Source organism: Malus sylvestris, chromosome 12 (genome assembly GCF_916048215.2).
Source record: "Malus sylvestris chromosome 12, drMalSylv7.2, whole genome shotgun sequence".
Lineage (NCBI taxonomy): Eukaryota > Viridiplantae > Streptophyta > Magnoliopsida > Rosales > Rosaceae > Malus > Malus sylvestris.
The window spans coordinates 1,770,405-1,792,979 of NC_062271.1; the positions used below are offsets into that span (position 1 = coordinate 1,770,405).

The 22,575-nt window shown below is 37.7% G+C and overlaps 2 protein-coding genes across 2 annotated transcripts; one reads left to right on the plus strand and one right to left on the minus strand.

Annotated features, from left to right (window-relative positions):
• The first annotated feature begins 925 nt into the window (after positions 1-925).
• Positions 926-3,567, plus strand: LOC126593510 (fructose-bisphosphate aldolase 1, cytoplasmic-like). Its single transcript, XM_050259603.1, has 3 exons — positions 926-1,094; positions 1,949-2,176; positions 2,512-3,567. Exons 1-3 carry the CDS (start codon positions 1,067-1,069, stop codon positions 3,330-3,332), a joined length of 1,077 nt encoding a protein of 358 aa, XP_050115560.1. The 5' UTR covers positions 926-1,066; the 3' UTR covers positions 3,333-3,567.
• Positions 3,568-7,884: 4,317 nt separating this feature from the next.
• On the minus strand, positions 7,885-11,032 carry LOC126593513 (trihelix transcription factor PTL). Its single transcript, XM_050259605.1, has 2 exons — positions 10,381-11,032; positions 7,885-9,501 (listed from the first exon to the last, which is right to left on the minus strand). Exons 1-2 carry the CDS (start codon positions 10,863-10,865, stop codon positions 8,370-8,372), a joined length of 1,617 nt encoding a protein of 538 aa, XP_050115562.1. The 5' UTR covers positions 10,866-11,032; the 3' UTR covers positions 7,885-8,369.
• Between the last annotated feature and the right edge of the window lie 11,543 nt (positions 11,033-22,575).

The window sequence follows — 22,575 nt, forward strand, 5'->3', positions numbered from 1 at the left end:
GGACGGCGGCTGGTTTTGTGAAATCCCACCACGCTGCCTAATTACCTTTTTACCCTCTTCAATTAATTTAGGCTCTAACTTAAAAGGAAATATTAATCTGTGCATATGAAGTAAAACTTATGCGTGACCAAAGTAAATCTAGAGGATTTGTAAGGCATGTATTTCGATGGAAGTTTATTTCTCAGATTGTATTCTAATTTTTTTACTAGTTCTCTTTTGATGATCAATTCAACTTCTGATATTCAAAAGCTCATTTGACCTCAAGGTTGTACGTATTATGTAAAATATTGATATGAAGACTCTAAAGCTTTTAAAGCAATTTTATAAAGAAAAAAAAAAGAGTAACGCTTATGAAATTCTGTTACAGTAAAATTAAATCTAATTAGAACAACGAGTCACATAAGCAATCACAATATGTATGTGGTATTTTATTTTCTTAATCATTTAAGTTAAGAAACATCAATCAAACCCATACCTAACACACATGGAAATGTCGTGATTTATTAACACCGCTATTTCCAAAACAATTTTGAGAAATGCTAAGTGGACTCTCTCAAAAATATGACTCTTCATAAACTCTCTGTCACCTTATATTTTTTGCTTTATGTTTTATAACACTGCCACCAGAATTAACGTTAAATTATGTAGCAGAAAGTCCTCGAAAAGTCTCACTCTCGAAAGAGTTCCCTTAACATTTCTCAACAATTTCATTAGAGATACTCAATTAATGGAGAAAACGAACATTTTAGGAAAAAACATATATATTTTTTTTGTAAATTGGGAGAAAATCCACAGTAATGAATTCGTATTAATATAAAATAGGAAATAAATGTAGGTCCAACTAAGGGCAGGAGGGCAAAATGGTAAAACCAAAAAGAGAAAATTAATAATAATTTATTTAAGTGGGGAAGAAGCCAAGCAAACAGTGCAACTTTCGAGCCGTACTCGCATAAAAATCCTCACCCACCCTTCACTTTCTTCCATCGTCTCTTCCTCTCTCTCGATCTCTCAGAAAACAACCAACTCGTCTTCTTCTTCCTCTCTCAATCTTCAGCATCAATCAAACATGTCTGCTTACAGAGGCAAATACGCTGGTAATTTACTCATCCCCTTCACTCTGTTACTTTTTCATATCGATCTGTAAATGTGTATATATATATATGTTGTTTTGATTAATTTCTTAGATCTGATTGTTTTTATTCGTTTTCAAGCGTTGATGCATGAAACCATGTTTTTTCAGTATGTTCTGGTGGTTGAGTGATTGAATCTTACTTCTGCGTTCGAAATCCGAAGACCCAGATTCGTTTTTTCTATACCGTATCGATTTCTTGCAGTTTTCTGGATTTGGGTTATCAGAAAATCAATCGTTTTTGCTCCTGAAACTTTTTTTGAGTACTTTGATTACTAAAATTTAGATCTAATCTGACATGTTTAGTTAATATGCCTTCTAGGTTTTACTTTGTGAAGATGGAATACCTGTTGACTATATTTTACTGGAAAGTTAAAATCAAATTTATGGATTTAGAGTCCTCAAATTTGCAACTGTGCTTATTGGGGTTTATGATTTTTTCAGTCAATTTTAGGTATAGGATTCGATTGACAAAGTTGTTTGGTACTAAATTTTGATCTTTTGATCTTCATTGAAACCCTATGTTTTTATGTGTGTGATTATCTTACTTATTCATAACACTTTACCCTTCAGAGTTCCTCGTTGTATTTGTTTTGATCTGAAGTTCTAATAGTTTTGGAAGCATGTCACATGTAGTAATTGATTTTTCGATTTCGGTTGTATTACTTGCTTGACTATGAGGGGAATTTGGACTTGTCCGAACTTTTGTTATCATTCCATATTTTCTTGTTTTTTGTAATTTAATGTAGATGTTTCGATGTGGGTATTTATATTTTGTGATTTCTGGTCTATGTTGGCTGAATTTTTTATGCCTTGCAGATGAGCTTATCGCCAATGCTGCCTACATCGGCACCCCTGGAAAGGGTATTCTCGCTGCTGATGAGTCAACTGGCACAATCGGCAAACGTTTTGCCAGCATCAATGTTGAGAATGTTGAATCAAACAGGCGTGCTCTTCGTGAACTGCTCTTCACTGCCCCTGATGTGCTCCAATACCTTAGTGGAGTTATCCTCTTTGAGGAAACCCTCTACCAGAAGACGGCTTCAGGTATTTTGACTAAAGTTTCTAGGTTTTGATACTTCGTCATTGCACAACTATTTGTTCTGTCTTATTTTGAATCAAATAAATTGTGTATGCAGTGTTTTTATTTTGTTCGAACAATAAATCCTTTGAATTTGTATCGTTTTGTAAAGATTTTTTTTTCAAGAGAAGTTTGGGTAAAGCAGTAAACAGTACTTGTTATGTTTGTAATCCTGTTTTGACAATCCTCTGGTTGCATGAATTGTTACCCTTTTCCGATTTGTGCTTGGTTTGGATTGTTCTTTTCCTAAATAATATTGTCAAATTTTCCATGGGATGGTACTCATTATTATGTTGTGCAGGCAAGCCATTCGTTGATGTCTTGAAGGAAGGTGGTGTTCTCCCTGGAATTAAGGTCGACAAGGGTACCGTTGAGCTTGCCGGAACCAATGGTGAGACCACAACCCAGGGTCTTGATGGCCTTGCCCAGCGTTGCCAGAAGTACTATGAAGCTGGTGCACGGTTCGCAAAGTGGCGTGCTGTGCTCAAGATTGGCCCCAATGAACCATCTCAGCTGTCCATCCAAGAGAATGCCAACGGGTTGGCTCGTTATGCCATCATCTGCCAGGAGAATGGCCTAGTGCCCATCGTTGAGCCAGAGATCCTGGTCGATGGACCCCATTCCATCGATAAGTGTGCCGATGTGACTGAACGTGTTCTTGCCGCATGCTACAAGGCCCTTAACGACCACCATGTCCTGCTTGAAGGAACTCTCTTGAAACCCAACATGGTTACCCCAGGATCTGATGCCAAGAAGGTTTCACCAGAAGTGATTGCTAAGTACACAGTTCGCGCCTTGTTGCGCACTACCCCAGCAGCTGTCCCTGCTGTTGTGTTCTTGTCCGGTGGACAGAGTGAGGAGGAGGCTACCCTCAACCTCAACGCCATGAACCAACTCAAGGGAAAGAAGCCGTGGTCTCTATCCTTCTCCTTCGGACGTGCTCTTCAGCAGAGCACACTGAAGGCATGGGCAGGGAAAGAGGGAAACATCCCAAAGGCGCAGGCTGCTCTCCTCACAAGGGCCAAGGCCAACTCAGAAGCTACTCTTGGAATCTACAAGGGTGATGCCAAGCTCGGTGAGGGTGCCGCTGAGTCTCTCCATGTGAAGGATTACAAGTACTGAAGAAATTTACAGTTCTTGTTTTATTTTTGGAAAACTATCTTGCGGTCTGTGTATGGCTTTTGTCATTCTCAAGCGTATTATTAGGGTTTTTTCGAACTTCTGTTCTTGATCTCGGATATTAGGATGGTGGTAGAATAAAAGCTTGACGGCCAGTGACATGTTGAGTTTCAAAAATGTTTCCTAAACAGTTACTTTTTATTGCCTGAATTGAAGATAAGCACTATAATTTCCAACATCCAGTTTTTGTCTATTTGGTTTTGATCTTAATTACCTTGTTTCTTGAACGGTTTGCGTGTTCATCGTACTGCACTGGTTTTTGACGTCCCTTGGGCTAGTCATTTTATTGACAGGTCGCGTTTGGCATCTAAGATTGAATATGTCAAACTTTGTGAGTTGGTCTCCGTTTCTTCTATCAACTTGTTATAGATTCAATAACTTATCCAATCCAATCCCAGGCGCCAATATCCAATCCAATCCTAGGCACCAAAACATGGCGTAAATCAAATCGAGTCTACTACAATATTTGCAACTGTGGTTCAATTCCTTTGTTTTGTGAACTTTGAGCTCTTAAAATTTGAGGCTTTGAGTAGTACTTTGGATGGACCCAAACTTTGGGTTTGCCTTTACAGCATTGAACCTGCCTTGTATTCACCTCCAAACACAAGATCAATCAGCGCAAACCATGACAACTGAATAAGGCAGAAGACCCAAAATTCAAGATCAGATTCGAAAAATTTCTAAAAAAAATTAATTCGGAGATTCATCCCGATTCTTCCAACGAGCGACGATTGATGAAGGAATCGAAGGAACAGAAGGGAGAGGGCTTCTCGCCCGATCCGAATAGCTCTATATGGTATACTACCTTTCTTAACATTAACCCTAAGCACAATAGGAGAATATAACTTCCACACTTCCGTTTTCTCCTGCTACTCTCTTTTCTCTGATTTGCCTCTTAATTCTCCTCTAATTGATAAATTCAACAGCTAGAAAAGAGTAAAAGAGAGCACGGAAAAAACAAGAGTGCGAAAATCAATTTTCAACAAAATAACCTGCTGGGATAAATAATATTGACTAACAAGCCCATATATACACCTTTCTGGACCAATTCAGAGTACCTAATTGAAGTGGGCTTTTGGGCCAATTGGGCACACCCCTAAACCTTAAGACTGTGTAGGGCTTTTTTTTTTAGGAAAACTAATGAAAATGGTTTGAAAATTTTAAATTTTAATGATAAGGACAAAATAAATGGTAAAGTGAATAGTACCAGGATTGACTTTTTAGTGTAAAAATGTGGTTTTTCGTTAAAGTGAACAATACCAGGTGCTTTTCGTTAAAGTTCCCTTTTTTTTTCTTATTTATTTTTAACTTTTAAACTGGGATTTTAGAAAAAGATGAAGGAGTTCTATTTCTATAGTTAATTTATGTTTTACATGTGTAGATTAAATTGCTATGGTAAATGTCAGTAATGTCTAAAGATTGTTTAAAAGCAGCCTGGAAGCAATGGCCAGACTTCCCAATTTGGGATAAGCCAAAAGCTACAAAAGCAGAGCAGTAACGGTTCAAAAATTTTCTTCTTTTTCTTTTGGTGTTTTGTATACATCAGCTCAGTAAGTGGTCACCTCAGCAAAAGCATGAAGCAAGCAAAGCAAAAGCATTCCCAAAAAAAGCTGTTTTTCTTAAACTTGAAATTTCTAAAATTGTCATGCATGTAATCTCCTCGTTTGACTGCGGATGACTCAACTACTCAACTGTCTCAAGCAGCCGGAAGCAGAAGCAGGAAACAGAAGCAGTTTGGCCTTGGGACAAGCAAACCAAAGCAAGTTCGGGGAAGGAGATTCATCAAAATAGTGACAATAAGAGAGACAAAATAAATGGGGGGTACTTGGAAAATCACTGAGACAATGACTGCAATGTTTGGTTCCCGTGGTGGGAAGCTTCTTTACTCTTTCCTATGTACGGTCACTAGTGTTTGTCCAAGAGTGTTCACTGTGTTGTGTATATGAGTGTCATATGAGTAATGACTGACCCTTTTCTGTGTTTGGATAACAATGGACTCCCTCCACTAGCTACAAGCGAATACAGTTCTCCCATGTATTGATTTGAAAATTCTATAGTGCGTTGGTGTATGGGATAGCTGAATTTGGATCACAATGGACTCTCTCCACAAGCTACATGTGAATATAGTTCTCCCATGCACGACCTTGAAAATTATTTAATGCACCGGTGTATAGAACGCATTACTTTAGCTGATAGCTAAATTTGCATGCTTTATCTAAATGTTTCAGTTTAGTACCCTAAACCTTTCTTCAAACCGATGCATCACATACATCGGTTTACAATACCTTTATGATAAAGGAAAATTTAAGCTTCAATTTGATTGCCACCCCCTTTCCCCAAAAAATTTCAACAAAAAGAATTGGGGGAAAAAAAATAAACTCAGAGTCTCCTTCTATCTTTCATTTGTATTCATTTGTATTCATTTGATAGAGATCAATCAATTCAGAACTTTCTTTGTTGGCGAGAAAAGTAAAATATTGGGTTTCGAGTAGGTTATATATATTCATACAAGCGATAATAGGAGATGAAGAATCGAACATAATACTTGAATGTAAGGACAAATGTTTATAACCTTATGAGCTATCATCCTACGAGGATTTTCAAAAGAGAGCAAGGAACAAGGAGAAGGATTTTGATTACCAAATTTGAGTGACACAACCACTTACTCATCGACGTGCTTATGGCTAATTTGAAATCAGAACCAAAAGCAGAAGTAAAGGAATTCGAACATGTAATAAACTAAATCTGATCTAATTGAACTTCTGAATATCTCAGTTGACAGAATGAGCGTGCTTGCCTATAACTACATATTTCATCAAGATAGTCAATGGAGCTAATTAAAGCTAATATATGAAACGTTCTCTAAAACCAAAAGACATATAAAAGAAAATATATGAAAGAAAATGACAATTGTAGTAATCAATGAAAGCTTGATACAATCTTATAAAATCCAATCCAGGTCCATTTTTAGTATGAATCTTCACTTTGCTTGAGGTATCGAGTTCAAAACTTACAAACGACTATTGCTAATAAATAAAAGAAGAAAACATTTAAACTAAAACTTTTGTATTTCCAAAACCATGTACGTGAAAAGAAAAAGTGTATTATTGTATATGAAAATATATAATTCTGTAGACTCCCGACCGTCATATATATGTTACTGCATAATGATGTATATATGCTATACTAATTAGTTTCTCTCAGTGTTACATATATCACTCAGCTGGCTGTAATTTAAAACTGAATGGAAATCAATACTCGAGTGCCTTAAATTGCAGATAATGACATGTTTCTGGTGATACAATTCGTACGTTTGCTTTACTAAGAAGCTGCACATGACATGCCTTGCCTGCTTCCAAATATTGTCAGTTCTCTATAGCTAGTACGTACCAACCAGCCATGCTATATATGCTCATCTGATCGAGAAGGCAACTTCCTTCAGAGTACGGGAATTTTCTTTATTTTTTGGCTATATTGTAAAGAATTGAACTTCGATCTATCATAATCTTGAAAATTTCTTTTCTTTTTTTTTTGGTCAAAAAATTCTATGATGCTCCAAAGTATTTTATACATCCAAGTATGAGATACTCTGACAAACTGTGGAAAATTGCACTAACCCTAACCCATTGGCGCACCCCTCCCTCACCATTACTTGGTTAACACACAATTTCTTTTTTATTAAAGCACACCTTTTAATTATGTCGTAACTTCGCCTATTTTCTACTCTATTTAAAAATCAAATTCAACCGATAATTTCACATTTCCAATTTTGTGAACAAAAATTTCTTTCATGCCATAAAAAACATTTTCTGCTACGTTGCATCGTACACTAACACAAACATTTGAAGCTTATTTAAAACAAATTAAAAAAAAAAAACCATATTTTCCTGTGAAGTCCTTGAACAATGCATGCATGTAGAACAAGCTTAACCTATCGGAGCCCTATTACATGCTAAGGAGTTCAACCACAAGATTAGTTAAATGTTGGAGAAATATATTGAATACTCCCTCATGTGATCTTATTTTTCTTCTTCTCAAATTTCATTAAGCCAATTTGTAGGCATTTTTTTTTCACAATGATCACTTATTTTTATACATATAATTTGAAAATTTCAACAGAGCAGTTAAAGTACTTAAATATAATAAATTCAAGTTATATATATCTTTTATTTTTTTTGAAGGAGCATGAATAATATGGTAAATATGTTATCTGCCCCTTATGTAAGCATCATATATTGTTTCCTTCGCACAAAACTTTAGTGGAGACAGCCGCAATCAGTGGGCCTTAGCTGCCTCCGTCCTTGTATATTGCATAAGGAGAGAGTTCGTGGGTTTATCTGGTCTACTAATTTGCAATTTTTTTTCCTAACCTATAACAAGAAATTATTCTCTTAATATTACATCTTTTTTATTTATTTTTTTAATATATTAAACAAGCGATTCTACACTAAATTCATCTTAGCTACAAGAAAGGAAATTCAAATTCAAGTACGAATTAACAATGCTCAAAACTTGGCTCTTAATATTATGTTCAATATGCATTCATTTTTTAGTATGGCCTGCTTGGAATCCATATCATGACAAAATGAGAAACAATATTTACTCACGCATGTAAGATGAAAAAAATGAAGCTTAAAACAAATGAAAACCCACAAAAACATATACCCAACGCTAGCAGCACTACAACCTGTCCAAATCCATAATTATTTCCCTCTAAAATTTCCATGTCTTTAGGCTTCAGTCCCATGATTAAAACATCAATCAAACCCTACACATAAATAACCCCCAGTTAGCTCCTTGCTTACATGATCATACTGTAAACCTCACCTCACATGAGACCATCACAGAGGGAGAGAGGTTTTTTTTCAAATTTGTTAAACCCCATAACAAAATTCAACCGAGCAAGTTGTCTTCTGCAGCTAGCTAGCTGATGATCACCTAGTACAAAGTACTAATATTACACCTCATATAATATTATCATCACTGGTTTTGGCTTCCCTTGCTCAGCTTCAATCCATAATTTTCCCACAAGTTCTCCCCCTCACTCATCAAGAACGGAAAACAATTATCAGGCACTGCATTGCTCCCCACATTACTTGCATTATTCCCACCATTAGGAGAATTGTTAGAACCATCATGGTTACCTTGTTCATTACTCATTTCACCACAATACCCTCCTTGACTACTATACAATGAGGAACACGACTCATTGCTCTGAAAGTAACAGGCTGCCGATGCGCTTCTCGAATTTGCATTCTCCTTTCGCTTCTTATTCATGAATAACTCCTTGGCACTCCTACTCATGTTATGAACTATTTGATCAGGATCATTGTGATCAGGTGATGAAGAATTGTAATTAGTAGCTTTTGCTTGATCAGTTGATGATGATCCTCCCGATATCTTGTGCAGTGCATCCATCAAAGCCTTATCCCTAGCTTCAATCCATGCCCTCTCTTTGGCCCAGAAATTTTGCTCTCTGTCAACCCTATCAACTTCTTGTTTCCTCCACTCCTCCTCTCTCACCACCCTCTCCCTCTCCTTTTGCTCAAGGGTCCTCATTAGCCTCTCCAACCACTCCTCTTGCTTCTCGATCAGCTTCCTCATTTGTGCATCGATAAACTCTTTTATCTTCGCCTTCCAACCCCTCCGTCCAATTCCTCCTCTTCTTTTCCTCGTTGTCTTCACCTCCTGCGAATCATTGTCCATTGCGGCTGCACTGACATCATTATTAATGTCTTGATCTTCTGAGGAGGAGGTTTCGAACTCGGATGAATTCGAGAGGCTAAGGCTGTCACAGTGCTTTTGATCAGATGACTGATGATGATAGGGAGTTGTGATCTCTTGATTTGCTTGAGCATTGCCAGCTGCTTGGTAACGATAATTGTTACTATTATTACCGACGAAATGGGTTTCTGCAGGCAAAGATGGTGAGACTACGGTATTGGTAGTTTCTCCATAGAGAGCTTCGAGCTGTCGAAAGAACCGATAATGCTTTCCATCTTGTCTTCCAGCCTTTCCTTCCTTTGTTTTCTTGTAGTACTTGTACAAATTTTCAAACTTCTCTCTACATTTTTTCCCACTTCTTTGATACCCATGTTCCTCACACATGATCCTGCCACAAATTTTAATTATAAATAGGAGGCAGATGAAAGGAAATAAAAACTGGGTTCTACGAAAGAAACCAAAAACAAATACAACACTTTCTTAGTAAAAGACCCGCAATCCTGGTAGTGTCAGCTTGTAATTAAGCAGAGTATATATCATAGTGATTGGTTATATGAAGAGGATATTGGTAAGTAGCCTTAAATTGAAAATCGAATTTTAAAATAACTAAGCTAAAAACCCATTAAAATGTTGTGGCCATGTGAAATATTTATGATCATTCCTTTGCTAATGATGATGTTATGATATCCCAATTAAGCATATGACCTTTCAAATTTTCTAAAGAAAGAGAATGTATAGTCTTTTAGGGGGGCTGTATTTTCCTTGTGCATCATGTCTTTTCAATATCAGATAAAAACCAGTCGATTAATATATAGTATTCAAGCATGGAAGAGGCCAACCATTAATTATTATGGCAAAAATAAAATAAAAACAAAAATTTGTGTTTGAAAGAAAGGTCACATTTTCAACTGATAAACTCGGTTCGCAACTGATTAATTGAAATTGTTTTTTATTTTTTTATTTTTTTATTTTTTATAATTATTTTCCAACTCAAAACATGGAAAACTATCCACAAACTGCTTCAAAATAATTTTAATTAATAAGTAGAAACACAATGGAAGTACCCGAATATGATTTTACTTAAACCTCCATGCCAAAGTACCATCATGCACCAATTAGTTAAGAGAAATCACATAATAATGATGACCAAAACAAATTTGACAAACCAAGAGTGAACAAAAAAATTTGAAAATTGAAAAAGAAGAGGAAGATAAGTAGGTATGCTAGGGTAGGGTGTATACTTGTACAAGTGTATGTATTTACATACCTAGAGACTTCATCCCAGAGAGGACCCTTCTGATTAGCCTCTTTGAACTTAAAATCAAGCCCGGATCGGATCTCCAGAAGAGTGAGAGTCTCTTGCCTCGGCCACCTTCCAGACCCTTCACCGCCAAGACACCCGCCAGCTTCAGCCTCCAAGCCACCGCCACTAAGAGAAGGAGCTGCCGTAACTGTAGTAGGAGTAGTTACACCTGCAGCACTAGTAGAGTCCGGAGAGCGAAACTCATGATGATGGTGAAGCCCACGAGGGATCATCTCGTGGGCTTGAGAACGGTCTATCATCATGAGCTGCTCGTACGGATGGTGTTGGTGATGAAGAGAAGGAGGAGGAGGAGGAGGAGGAGGAGGACCTCGGTGGTGGTTCGGGAAGAGCTCGGTTGTGGGTTGTAGTGGGATGGAGGGGAAGTGGGTCCGACCTCCGTTCATGAGTTGACGGAGATCGGACATATTGTACTGATCTTCCATTTCCATGGAGAACAAAGAAGAAGAACAAGAAACAAATGTTCACTTAAAAGAAAAAATATTGAGAGAAAAATGAAGAACAAAAAGAAGAGTGAGAGGGAGAGTAAGAGAGTAAGAGGAGAGGAGAGGAGAGAGAGCGGCAGAGTCGGATCGTGTCGTTCACGAAAAAGCTGGAATTTAAGCACAGGACAGTGGTCCCATGTCTGAGAGTATGTGTGTGTTTATGTATCCATGTATACGTCTAGTGACTCATTTTGTCCAGAGCATGAAATTTGTAGTGTTTGGGCACGAGGATAAGCGAAGGATGCAACCTGGATGGATTGAGTATGCGGAGAGGTTATTCGGGTGCCTTTTAATATTTTCATACCACTTCAAATTAACACGTTTATTTAATTTTTTTTCTAAATGCTTAAAAGTGGAACGTATTAACATTATCATCTACGGAGATACTATGAAACGCAGTAATGGAGTCCAATTAGGGTCAATGGCTGCTCATGATCACAACAACTTCCCAACCCATGTATATTCTATGTATATTTCTTGGTAAATTTATCTTTGACCCTAATTAAGGAGAGAGTGAACAATGTTGAATTACAACCTATTGTTTATTCTACATTCTCCAATTTTGTTCCTTCTTTCCATCGTCTTCTTTCTCCTTTGTTTTTGTGTGCAACTCAATGGTGCAAATCACATGCTCGACGTAAGCAACTACATATAGATGTCTCACAAGTTCTCGACGAATGTTGGTAGATTTTGATAGGTGTCCATCAGGTGTTTGATGGAATTGTGTAATGAATGTGGGCCCAAAAATGATCTCGTTGTTGTAAAATTCTGGCTTCGCCATTGAGAAACGTTGTAATGATACATTACATGGTATGTGTTTGACGTGAAATTTTATCCTGTATGCAAGTTTAGAGTAATATATGAGACAGCAAATAAGTGGCGGACATGTGGGGAGAAGGGAGTGGCGGACTGCATGGTTGTGACGTGCTGACGCGTGTACAGTGCATGGGATCGGGTCTTTTTGACCAATGACTTTGTGACAAAGTTTTTTTTGGGGCGTGCTGCATGCCGTTTGCATAAACGGGTGAAAAAACGATTTGTCGTTTGGTGGGAAGAGGGCAAAGATGTTGGGTTTACGAGAAGGGGGCGATCGTTTTGGGAGAGGTTGTTTAAGGATATAAGTAAAAGGGTGAGAGAGAGATAGAGAGAGTTCGAAGATAGAAAGAAAGGGGTCGTGCCGTGTGCAGTGGCGAAGGCAGTGAAAACTGCATGCAATTTCAGAAGATGCAGCGGTAACAAGAGAAGGGCTACTGTGAGTGAGAGAGTGTCTATATATATATATATATACATGCCTCTTTTTATATTTTCTTGGTGTGCCTCTTTTACTTCACTAAAGGAGCTGCTCTCTCTGCTTTTGTGCCTCATCTATAGTCTTCTACTGGGGATAGCATAAATAATAGATATGATTCTTATTGAGTAGCTCTATCATGAGCTAATAAAGCCCCCATTAACTCCAAAACCCTACCAATTCGATCGCATTTTAAGTTGTACTGGTTCCAAAGTTGTTGAGACGAGTTCATACACATCCATAACACCAGCACATGAGAGATTATGTCTTCTAATTTGACAACATTCTATTAGCACCCTTATCAATGAGTATGTGTCACCTGTCTAAAACTGAAACAAGAGATAAAAACGTCAATGACGGGATAAACACTACATGCCCTTAATAGACCAGTAACTCGGCAAAATGCAGGTACTAGAGGCGCATATTTAGTGGTCACCGGCAGGATTGAGATTTAAGAGGAAAGAAAAATACATAAGTAGTTTTAAATACTCAACCAACCACTTTTAAATCCTGGATCCGTGCCTGGTAATGGTGGTGTCACCAGGATGGCGTCCTACTATACGAGACTGATTCAGTTTGCCTACAAGCACATCACAAAGTTAGTTGTGTTAGAAATGAGCAAGAAACATGTATGTGTTCGGCGCAACCTATTTAACATTGTTAAATTGAAAAACCCTGTCGTAATGGTCAAAGTCAATCACCCATTTGCTTAAACTAATTACACTTCCAACTTTTGCTCATGCTTTTAATCTTCAAGTTTACTATTAAAGCTTTTAAATTTATATTTTAACCATAATTATTTTCACACTAATAATGCATTAAGACCAAATTATTATATAATCCCTATTTCCTAGCCATGACTAATATTTTTCCTTGGAAAAGGATGTTATTTTATTTCAGAAGTACTTCAAATCCTATGTAAGAGTTATTTTTCAATTCCTCTTTTCTTTGAAAATAGATGAATTCTTATTTGGGCAACTAAGACTTGTTTAAAAATGGTGGTTCTTTGGATAGCTTTCACAAAGATTTTATGTTTTGGCTTCATATTCGTCCACTTGGAGGAGTGTATCTAGCTATCAGACCGGGTGAACCAAAACACAATCTTGTAATGCTAGGGCATGAATAATTCATAATAATCAAAGGACAAAATATGGTTACGAGAGAATAAATGGTTTCAATTATAACGTTTGTCCTGTTAAATAACATCGCATTAGTAAAAAATGAGGGCGTTTATCCATGGCCAAATTTCAATCTAAAGATAATCCCTCTTTTTGTTTAATCATCACAATAGTTTCTCAGATCTCAAGCAAAAAGAAAAAGATTAGAAGAAAAGGTAAAACAATTTTACTACCTCGAAATCTTGCAAAATAGGGCACGCTAAGCAAAGCAAATGCATATATATTGCAACGACAAGGCCCTCAAACACTGTAGCTAATTTTAAATGGCTACGAAAAATAATTGAAAGAATTGTCTAAAGTAGTAGTACTATTGCTACAAATTTTTTAGTGTAAACGAAATATAGACTGATATATTAAATGCCATGATACAAGTAGAGGGAGACGAACAAATTTTCTTCTCCAGCCGGAAATCTGATTGCGGATGATTTATGGAGTGTACCCCACTTAATCTGAGTCTATTGGATTGGACCATTGGTATGTAATAATATTTCAACACACAAATATCAAGACCATGTGATTACCACCAGTCACGGTGCATGCTGCATATTTACTGACATTACATACCTCCTTTCTCACTTAATACGGCTGCAGAACTCGACCCTCTTCTCGTCGCTTTCATCTCCACACAATCAGTTTGATTAATCCCTATATCATGCATGTTTGCAATAATTGAACAATCATTAGTTTAAGGTATTGTTTAAACAATATTTAAGAAATAATGTTAGAGAGACTAAATTTATAAACTAAATTTGCAAACTAAATCATGTGTCATCAATATGAAATGAGCACATTTATAAACGTTTAAATAATAATTCAATCATCAACTTTTATGTCATTTAGTTTACAAAATTTAGCCTACAAATTTAATCTCCCTAACATTACTCTATTTAGGGTTATGAACTTTATGGCTATATCTGAAGTTGTTTGAAAATGGAAGGCACTTAATGCTTAAGTATAGTTGCTGTCTTAACTTTTAAAAGGGATATTTCCCCTAATTGCTGGTGTGAAACGATTTCTATTACCAATTTAGGTTAAAATTTGGGGAAATTATTTAAGAGGATCTCCAACAGCCTTGTATACTCCTTGGCTATTCTACCAATATTTAAATTAAAATCCAGCTCCCACAACCTCGTTATCTGCTTTGCTATTTTAATTTAGTGAACAGTGAGTTTCAAGATTTAGCGAGGAGGAGAGAGAATTATAATTTCGCTGTTCTTCACTCTCTCCTTTCTCTGTGGAGATCCTGGATTGTGGATTGGTGAATATGACAACGGAACGATAGATTTGTGGAGAAGAGATGACGGAGCCGATGAGATATGGGTTGAGTGGAAAGAGAAGGAACATTAACATCCCAACTTTTATTTTTTCAAGAAGAAAGTAAACTCCCAACTTACATTCTTAGAATCTAGAATATTAGTTATATGTACAACATTCTAACCCGTTTAATCGACCAGATAGGGATGTGACCTCACCCAATCAAGCTAGCAACCATCCATACATGTAACATTGTGTAAGAATCATCTAAATACCATAATTTGTAATAATACAAGGACACATGTAGTCATGAATCAACATGATGGATCGTGAATCAGCCACAAGATTAAGAAAATGTGAAGCTAATGAGAATCACAGTTAGAGTAAGGAAGAATTAAACACAATATCTCAAGCATGCGTGGATATACTGTTTTGGATTAGGGTTTTGCCTGAGTGAATTATTGATATCAAACCATACTACGTACAGTTAAACCTTAATTATGTGATTCCCATCCCAATGTTTTGTTAAGTAAGAAACCAATTTAATTCATTAAAAAAACAGTTTAGATTAAGGGCAAATTATGGATGTGAAATAATAGAAGGAAAGGGTATGGGGACGTAGTGTACAGAAGAATCTCAGTCTTTTCGTGTCTCTGAGTTCTAAGCAGTCTGAGCGAGTCAGATCTGATAGCTTGCTTTTGAAGCAGCAGAACGTTCCATCCATGCATATGCACATCGATGTACAACCAAGTTAATAATAATAACAAATAACAAGAAATTATACAATTAAAAGGTGCACGAGTGGCCCATGAACCACGCTGATCAGGTGCTGCAGTACCCTTTCCCCCTACCCCAACCCTCTTCCAATCATAGTCCTTGCCTTCCTCTACTGCTTCTGACGTGGTATCATCGAGGATTATTGGATCATGGTGTCTTCGCCCATGGCCCTGTGGCCGAGAGGTTTTTATGGATGTCGAGTATACGGGAAAAAGATCTTCTTCGGATTTTTTCATTCTAATCTATTAAGTTCGAGGATTCGGACCATTGAAATTTAATCTAACAGCTAAAATTATTATAAATTTTTAAGTGGATTAGAAGGAAGAGATCTGGAAAGAATCATTTTCCGAGTATACACACTCCACAAACACGTAATATATTATTTTATTTGCTATAATAAAAAATAAACGATATTGTTGATGTATCTACGTTCATTCATGGTAATAATAGTAAACGAATTGTTGATATATCTTCCGTACATTCAAAGTGTAGAATGATGGGCCGAGGGTCCACTTCCAACAACATCAATAATGTCTCTAACTTGGTAATTACGTCATGTCCAATATATTATGTGTAAGATTTTATCACAAAAAATCTCAATGTTAATTAAAATGGAATAATTCTATTTAAATGATTTTTCTTATTTTTCTCTAGTCAATGTGGAATTCAACACAAACTATATTTTTAAGGAAAATTATGCTTATTATAATTTACAATGAAAGTATTATTTAGTGTGTTCTCATTACGCCGAAAAGTTGCTCGCTATGAAGGGAGGGAAGAACATTGATGAGGGAGAGAAACCCTAGACAAAAAATGAGGGAGGTTGGGTCCCACTGATTTAGCTGGCAATCACATCGTTGATGGCTGGATTCATAGTGGACGGACAGGATTGATGGATGGATGATGACATTTCAAAGAGAAGACAGACACACAGAAGTAGGGGCAGATACAAGGATCGATCCCTTTACTTTTCTTGTTGATTCTTTTGGGCCTGGTGTATATAGCGAGAACATAACATCACAGCATAGCATAGGATTATCCAACTTGTGCATGTAAATCTAAAAAGGGTTTGAGCCCTAAAGTATGAAGGTCCTCCCTCCTTTTTCTCTTTTTCTCCTTTACTTTCGGTACAAATCTGATCACTCAGATTTGAATCTAATAATTAAAAAGCACATTATGCCATACTATATATTATAAGAAAAACTAACAAAAAGTTTTAAAAAATTTCTTTTTTAACAAAAAGTTATTTTTAAATGAATAGTGAATAGTGCCAATTAAAGGTTAAAATGTGATTTTTTATTAAAAGTGAACAGTACCGGGAGTGTTTTATTAAAATTCCTATTTTATATATATATATATATATATATATATATATATATATATATATATATATATATATATATGTATTGTTGACCCTAGAAATTACAAAGCCTACGTGGCGCGCAGGCCGAATATATTCTAAGCTAACTACGTCCTTCGGTGATTGCGGGGCGTGCCAACTCGTCGGCCGAGGCTCGGCCGAGGAGTAAATTTGATGATGCTGCGTTGGGTCGCGCTACTGACTTCTGCGTCTTGCGATTGCGGCCGAGAAAGGAACGCGTCTCGGCCTCTTGGGTTCTCGAGCCTGAAGACAAGGCTGCTATTTCTTACAAAGTTCACGAACCGAATTCGGCTTACAATGTGCCGAATGTAATAACTGTAACACCTCACCTCGCCGAGAAGGCTAATGAGATGACCTCGACCAACAAGGATTCGAAAACCCTTCTCGACCGAGACTTGGATAGGCAATCGACTGTTCTCGCCGCAGTGCTGTTGATGCCAACGGAAGATACTGCGAGACCGACCGACTCTACGGTGACAGAGCTATCTATGCCGACTTAAGATATCACCGGTTGCTTCCACAGTGCTGTTGATGCCAACGGAAGATGTGTCAGCGAAAAAGGAAAAGAAAAAGATCTCAAGTTGTGAGAGTTTGCGCAGGGCAATTTTTGTGTTGATTTGCAGGGGCCTCTTCTCGTCACCACTGCCTCTCTATTTATAGAGCTAACTTAGCATAAAACCCGGCCGTGACCATCAATCACCACCACAAATAATAATCGTTACGCGGGGATGATTATCCAATGAGAATCGTAGCACTCAAATCTCTTTGGTGCTAACGCATTTCAGCCAAAACCACATAACAAATCATGGCATGCCAATTCCGTCTTTTGCTAAAGATAAGCATTGTCGTTCAAATCCTAGTCCCAAAGCCCTGGCATATCAAGCTTTATCCATAGGATATTCACTTCACCTATTTGGCAGCCTTGAGTTTTCTAATAATTATCCCATGCATGCACCACATTAGCTTACGTAATTAATCTTTCAAGTTGGACTCCACCTTGATCACCAACTGATGCCACCACGTGCTAGGACTCTTCTCATAATGCATGATGCTTAATCCCCGCGTCGAATGATAAGAATCCCAAATTAAATTGAACTGTTCTGCTTGCTTCGGTATAGTTTGCGTCACATTTATCTTGTATAAAAAGTGTCAAGATAATTCATTATTAAAAGATAATTATTATGATTAAAAATCATAATATTATCCCCTAACAACAATAAAATTATCTTAACTTTCCTATCTGACGGTGTGGAGCAATGCTCACTCAACGGCCTTGATCGCACGGGCCGATGATGTAAATTTAGGTCCAAACATTGCCCCCCAATTTCCTTGAGCTTCGGCCTATAAGCCGAATGGTTAAGGAAATTAACTGGTTGATAAACAACATTTCATCGTATCGCTGAAAGAGAAAGTTTGCTCCTCGGCAATAACACTCCTGTTCGACCATTCATCTAATACGGTCGAAGGACCCAACACCTGCCAATAGGTCGAGACAAATTGGCCACGGTCGAGAAAGATGGACGAGGTCAAGAAATGTTGGGTCTAAGTAACCCCTCTCATGAATGCCACCACTTCTATGTAGGACCACCACCACCCATGACCAATAGTTAGGATCGGCACCGACACCACCGAATACATTGAAACATAGTTTAGCTAAACCCAGACAAGAATCGATACCACCGAACTCGAGTTGTAGGTCGAAGTGTGCTATCATTAAGGACGTTTAACCCCATTTCCAAACCATCTGGGCTGCTTTGGGTTGCCATATCCCTTCCTGAAACGGCACAAGATACATTCGTAGCCGTGTCCTTGCCCCCGTCACGACCATTAAACTTTTCATCGCTCGACTCGGCTCATAGTGCGACCAAGATAGTTGAGACGACCACCAAAAGTTGAACAGAACTGATAAACATAATTCCACGCCTTTGCCGACATATATATATATATATATATATATATATATATAATGCTGGTAAGAACCCACCACCAACTTTGGTTTTGGCTAAAATCTCGACTTCGGCCTAATGGTTGGCCGAGCGCATGCCTGATACCAATTTTTCTTTTTACTACCCTCGGCCTTCCATTCCTTCCATTCCTTCGGCCTTTCACTTTTCTCGACCTCGACATCGGCTTAATATAATCTTTCAAGTTGCCACCTTACTTCAACCCATATATATATATATATATAGGTGGCCTAATATATATAAGTAGCATGGCTGCTTGATGTGATGCCGATGTGTATATATATTAATCCCATATTAGCAATGCATGCACATAATCTCAACCGCAATTACGGCCAAATTCTTTCCTACTTTTCTCGACTTCGGCCTAATCTAGACCTCGGCCAAAATGTTTTGTCTCCCTTTATTTTCTTAAGCATCGGCTTAATTAGCTAGATGATTAAGAAAATAATTTATTCTTTTTTATTTTATTTTTTCTACATGGAAATAAAAGTGGCCGAACCATAGTCAGGAGGAGGCCAACAATGCTTTATTCCAAGCCGAGATCTTGCAATAACAAAAATTTGAAATTGATTTTGCTCTAGGCCGAATAAAGAATTATCTCCAAATACTTTTGACTTGGTGAAATATTTTTCATTTTCGGCCGCCGAATGTGTTGAACAATTATTATGCCCCCCAGGCATAATTTCGGCTTTTAATTCAAACAACTTAGCCGAATGGGACTTCTCCATATCGACCTTATCACCAACAATCATGTCGATTGGCGTGATTTTTTCGATTAGGCCTATGTCTCGGCCTTGTTCGTCATTGAAGCACTTTTCTGACGAATCATTTTCTAAGTCGAGTTGTGGCTCAGAAATTTGAATTTTTTCTTCTAGGCCGACCACACTTTCAGTCTCAACCAAAAAAACAGGTGGCCCATGTTCTTCTTCGGCCGTCTCGACAATTTTCTGAGGCCGAATTTTAATTGTGGCCGGAGCGAAAAATTGCCCCCCGGCCTTTGGACCTAACCATTTTTCAAATGGAATTGATCTGTAATCAGAAACGTAAGGAAAATGTTCTTCATCTAGCCAGGCATTAAATCTAGCCCTGTCTTCATTTACCCATTGCTCTTGCAGGGTAACATGAGCTTTTATTTTCAACATGCAAGCGAATGACTTTTGCATATCTCTATGGCCACGAAGAACTTTTTCTACTTCCAAAGATTTTTTACATTCCTCATTATGTTTTTTCAATTCATCCAGGAGCTCGTACAATCGGCTATGTTGAGCCAGATTGGAATCTTGATATATCATATGAACTTCGTAGTATTAGCACTGGGTCCCACCGGGCGTGCCAAAATGTTGACCCTAGAAATTACAAAGCCTACGTGGCGCGCAGGCCGAATATATTCTAAGCTAACTACGTCCTTCGGTGATTGCGGGGCGTGCCAACTCGTCGGCCGAGGCTCGGCCGAGGAGTAAATTTGATGATGCTGCGTTGGGTCGCGCTACTGACTTCTGCGTCTTGCGATTGCGGCCGAGAAAGGAACGCGTCTCGGCCTCTTGGGTTCTCGAGCCTGAAGACAAGGCTGCTATTTCTTACAAAGTTCACGAACGGAATTCGGCTTACAATGTGCCGAATGTAATAACTGTAACACCTCACCTCGCCGAGAAGGCTAATGAGATGACCTCGACCAACAAGGATTCGAAAACCCTTCTCGACCGAGACTTGGATAGGCAATCGACTGTTCTCGCCGCAGTGCTGTTGATGCCAACGGAAGATACTGCGAGACCGACCGACTCTACGGTGACAGAGCTATCTATGCCGACTTAAGATATCACCGGTTGCTTCCACAGTGCTGTTGATGCCAACGGAAGATGTGTCAGCGAAAAAGGAAAAGAAAAAGATCTCAAGTTGTGAGAGTTTGCGCAGGGCAATTTTTGTGTTGATTTGCAGGGGCCTCTTCTCGTCACCACTGCCTCTCTATTTATAGAGCTAACTTAGCATAAAACCCGGCCGTGACCATCAATCACCACCACAAATAATAATCGTTACGCGGGGATGATTATCCAATGAGAATCGTAGCACTCAAATCTCTTTGGTGCTAACGCATTTCAGCCAAAACCACATAACAAATCATGGCATGCCAATTCCGTCTTTTGCTAAAGATAAGCATTGTCGTTCAAATCCTAGTCCCAAAGCCCTGGCATATCAAGCTTTATCCATAGGATATTCACTTCACCTATTTGGCAGCCTTGAGTTTTCTAATAATTATCCCATGCATGCATCACATTAGCTTACGTAATTAATCTTTCAAGTTGGACTCCACCTTGATCACCAACTGATGCCACCACGTGCTAGGACTCTTCTCATAATGCATGATGCTTAATCCCCGCGTCGAATGATAAGAATCCCAAATTAAATTGAACTGTTCTGCTTGCTTCGGTATAGTTTGCGTCACATTTATCTTGTATAAAAAGTGTCAAGATAATTCATTATTAAAAGATAATTATTATGATTAAAAATCATAATATTATTCCCTAACAACAATAAAATTATCTTAACTTTCCTATCTGACGGTGTGGAGCAATGCTCACTCAACGGCCTTGATCGCACGGGCCGATGATGTAAATTTAGGTCCAAACATGTATGTATGTATGTTTAAGGAAAACTAAGGAAAATAGCTTGAAAACTTTGAGTTTTAACAATAAGGTAAAGTGAATAATATCATGATTGACTTTTTAGTGTAAAAATGTTATTTAAAGTTAACAATACTAAGAGCTTTTCTTTAAAGTTCACATATGTTTATATATATGCCCTTCTGAGCACCTCTAACAATTTTGTTAATTTTTTGTTAAACTAACTACTGAATAGTTTTGAAAAGTTAATATATCTAGCAAATTTAATTTATTATCTTCAACAGCACTCTCTATTTTAACAAACATTATAATAATTTTTATTTAATAATTCAACTTTTAAATATTTTGTTCTCAATCATTTGACAAAAAAATCCCCGCCGACTATAGTTTTCTAAAGCTATTTTTCTTTGTTTTTTCGTCAAGTTCTCTTTCCTCATCCCTTTCCTATTTTCTTCGTTGTTTCGTCAAGTTTTCTCTCACCAGTTTTGTTCTTCTGTTTTATCTTTCCGTCACTCTCCCTCCGCTGTTTGTTACTTCACCAATTTCACATCTCATCGGCCCCTTGAGGTTGCATCGTCTCAGATCTTATTGGGCTTGGCGTTTCGTAACTAATAGTAGCGACTCTGTCTTCCCATATCTAGGGTTTGGTCGTCGTCCTCGAATCTGCTAGTTGAAGCTCGTCCAAAGCTCACCGCCCCGTTGTCAACATATTCAGTCCACGACCCAATCAACGTGCGGAGCAAGAACAATGCAGCGTGTGTAGGAAGAACAATGAAATAAGAATTGTTTATGTATAGGCAGCCTGCGAATTTCTCTCTCCTCGCTAAATCAAGCAAAAGACTGTTCACAATGTCAAGGTAGTAAGGCATATACCGAGCCCCTTGGAACTGAAATTTTGTGATTTTCCCATTAAAATATCCAAATAGCCTTGTTACGAGGCTGTTGGAAATGCTCCTTAAGAGAAGGAATTCCATTTTTTTTTTCAAAAAATAAAGATTAGTGGTGGGACTCATTCTATATCGAAATTCAACGATTTGAAACTTTAAGCCTCCATTCATAGATCACATTTGCAAAATTTTCAATTCAATCCGAAGCCATTTGCCTATTTAATGTGAAAATGAAATTTCAATATTTTTTAGAATATAATGTTCGTCAATTCTTTGAACTCAATTAGATGCTTTAGATGTCCAATTTAG

Excerpts from the sequence above, each read along its gene's own strand:
- LOC126593513 (XM_050259605.1), bottom strand. The coding sequence starts at position 10,865 with ATGGAAATGGAAGATCAGTACAATATGTCCGATCTCCGTCAACTCATG. Across the intron at positions 9,502-10,380 it reads CTCTGGGATGAAGTCTCTAG|GATCATGTGTGAGGAACATG; the intron begins GTATGTAAATAC and ends AATTTGTGGCAG.
- LOC126593510 (XM_050259603.1), top strand. The coding sequence starts at position 1,067 with ATGTCTGCTTACAGAGGCAAATACGCTG. Across the intron at positions 1,095-1,948 it reads TTACAGAGGCAAATACGCTG|ATGAGCTTATCGCCAATGCT; the intron begins GTAATTTACTCA and ends TATGCCTTGCAG. Across the intron at positions 2,177-2,511 it reads CTACCAGAAGACGGCTTCAG|GCAAGCCATTCGTTGATGTC; the intron begins GTATTTTGACTA and ends TATGTTGTGCAG.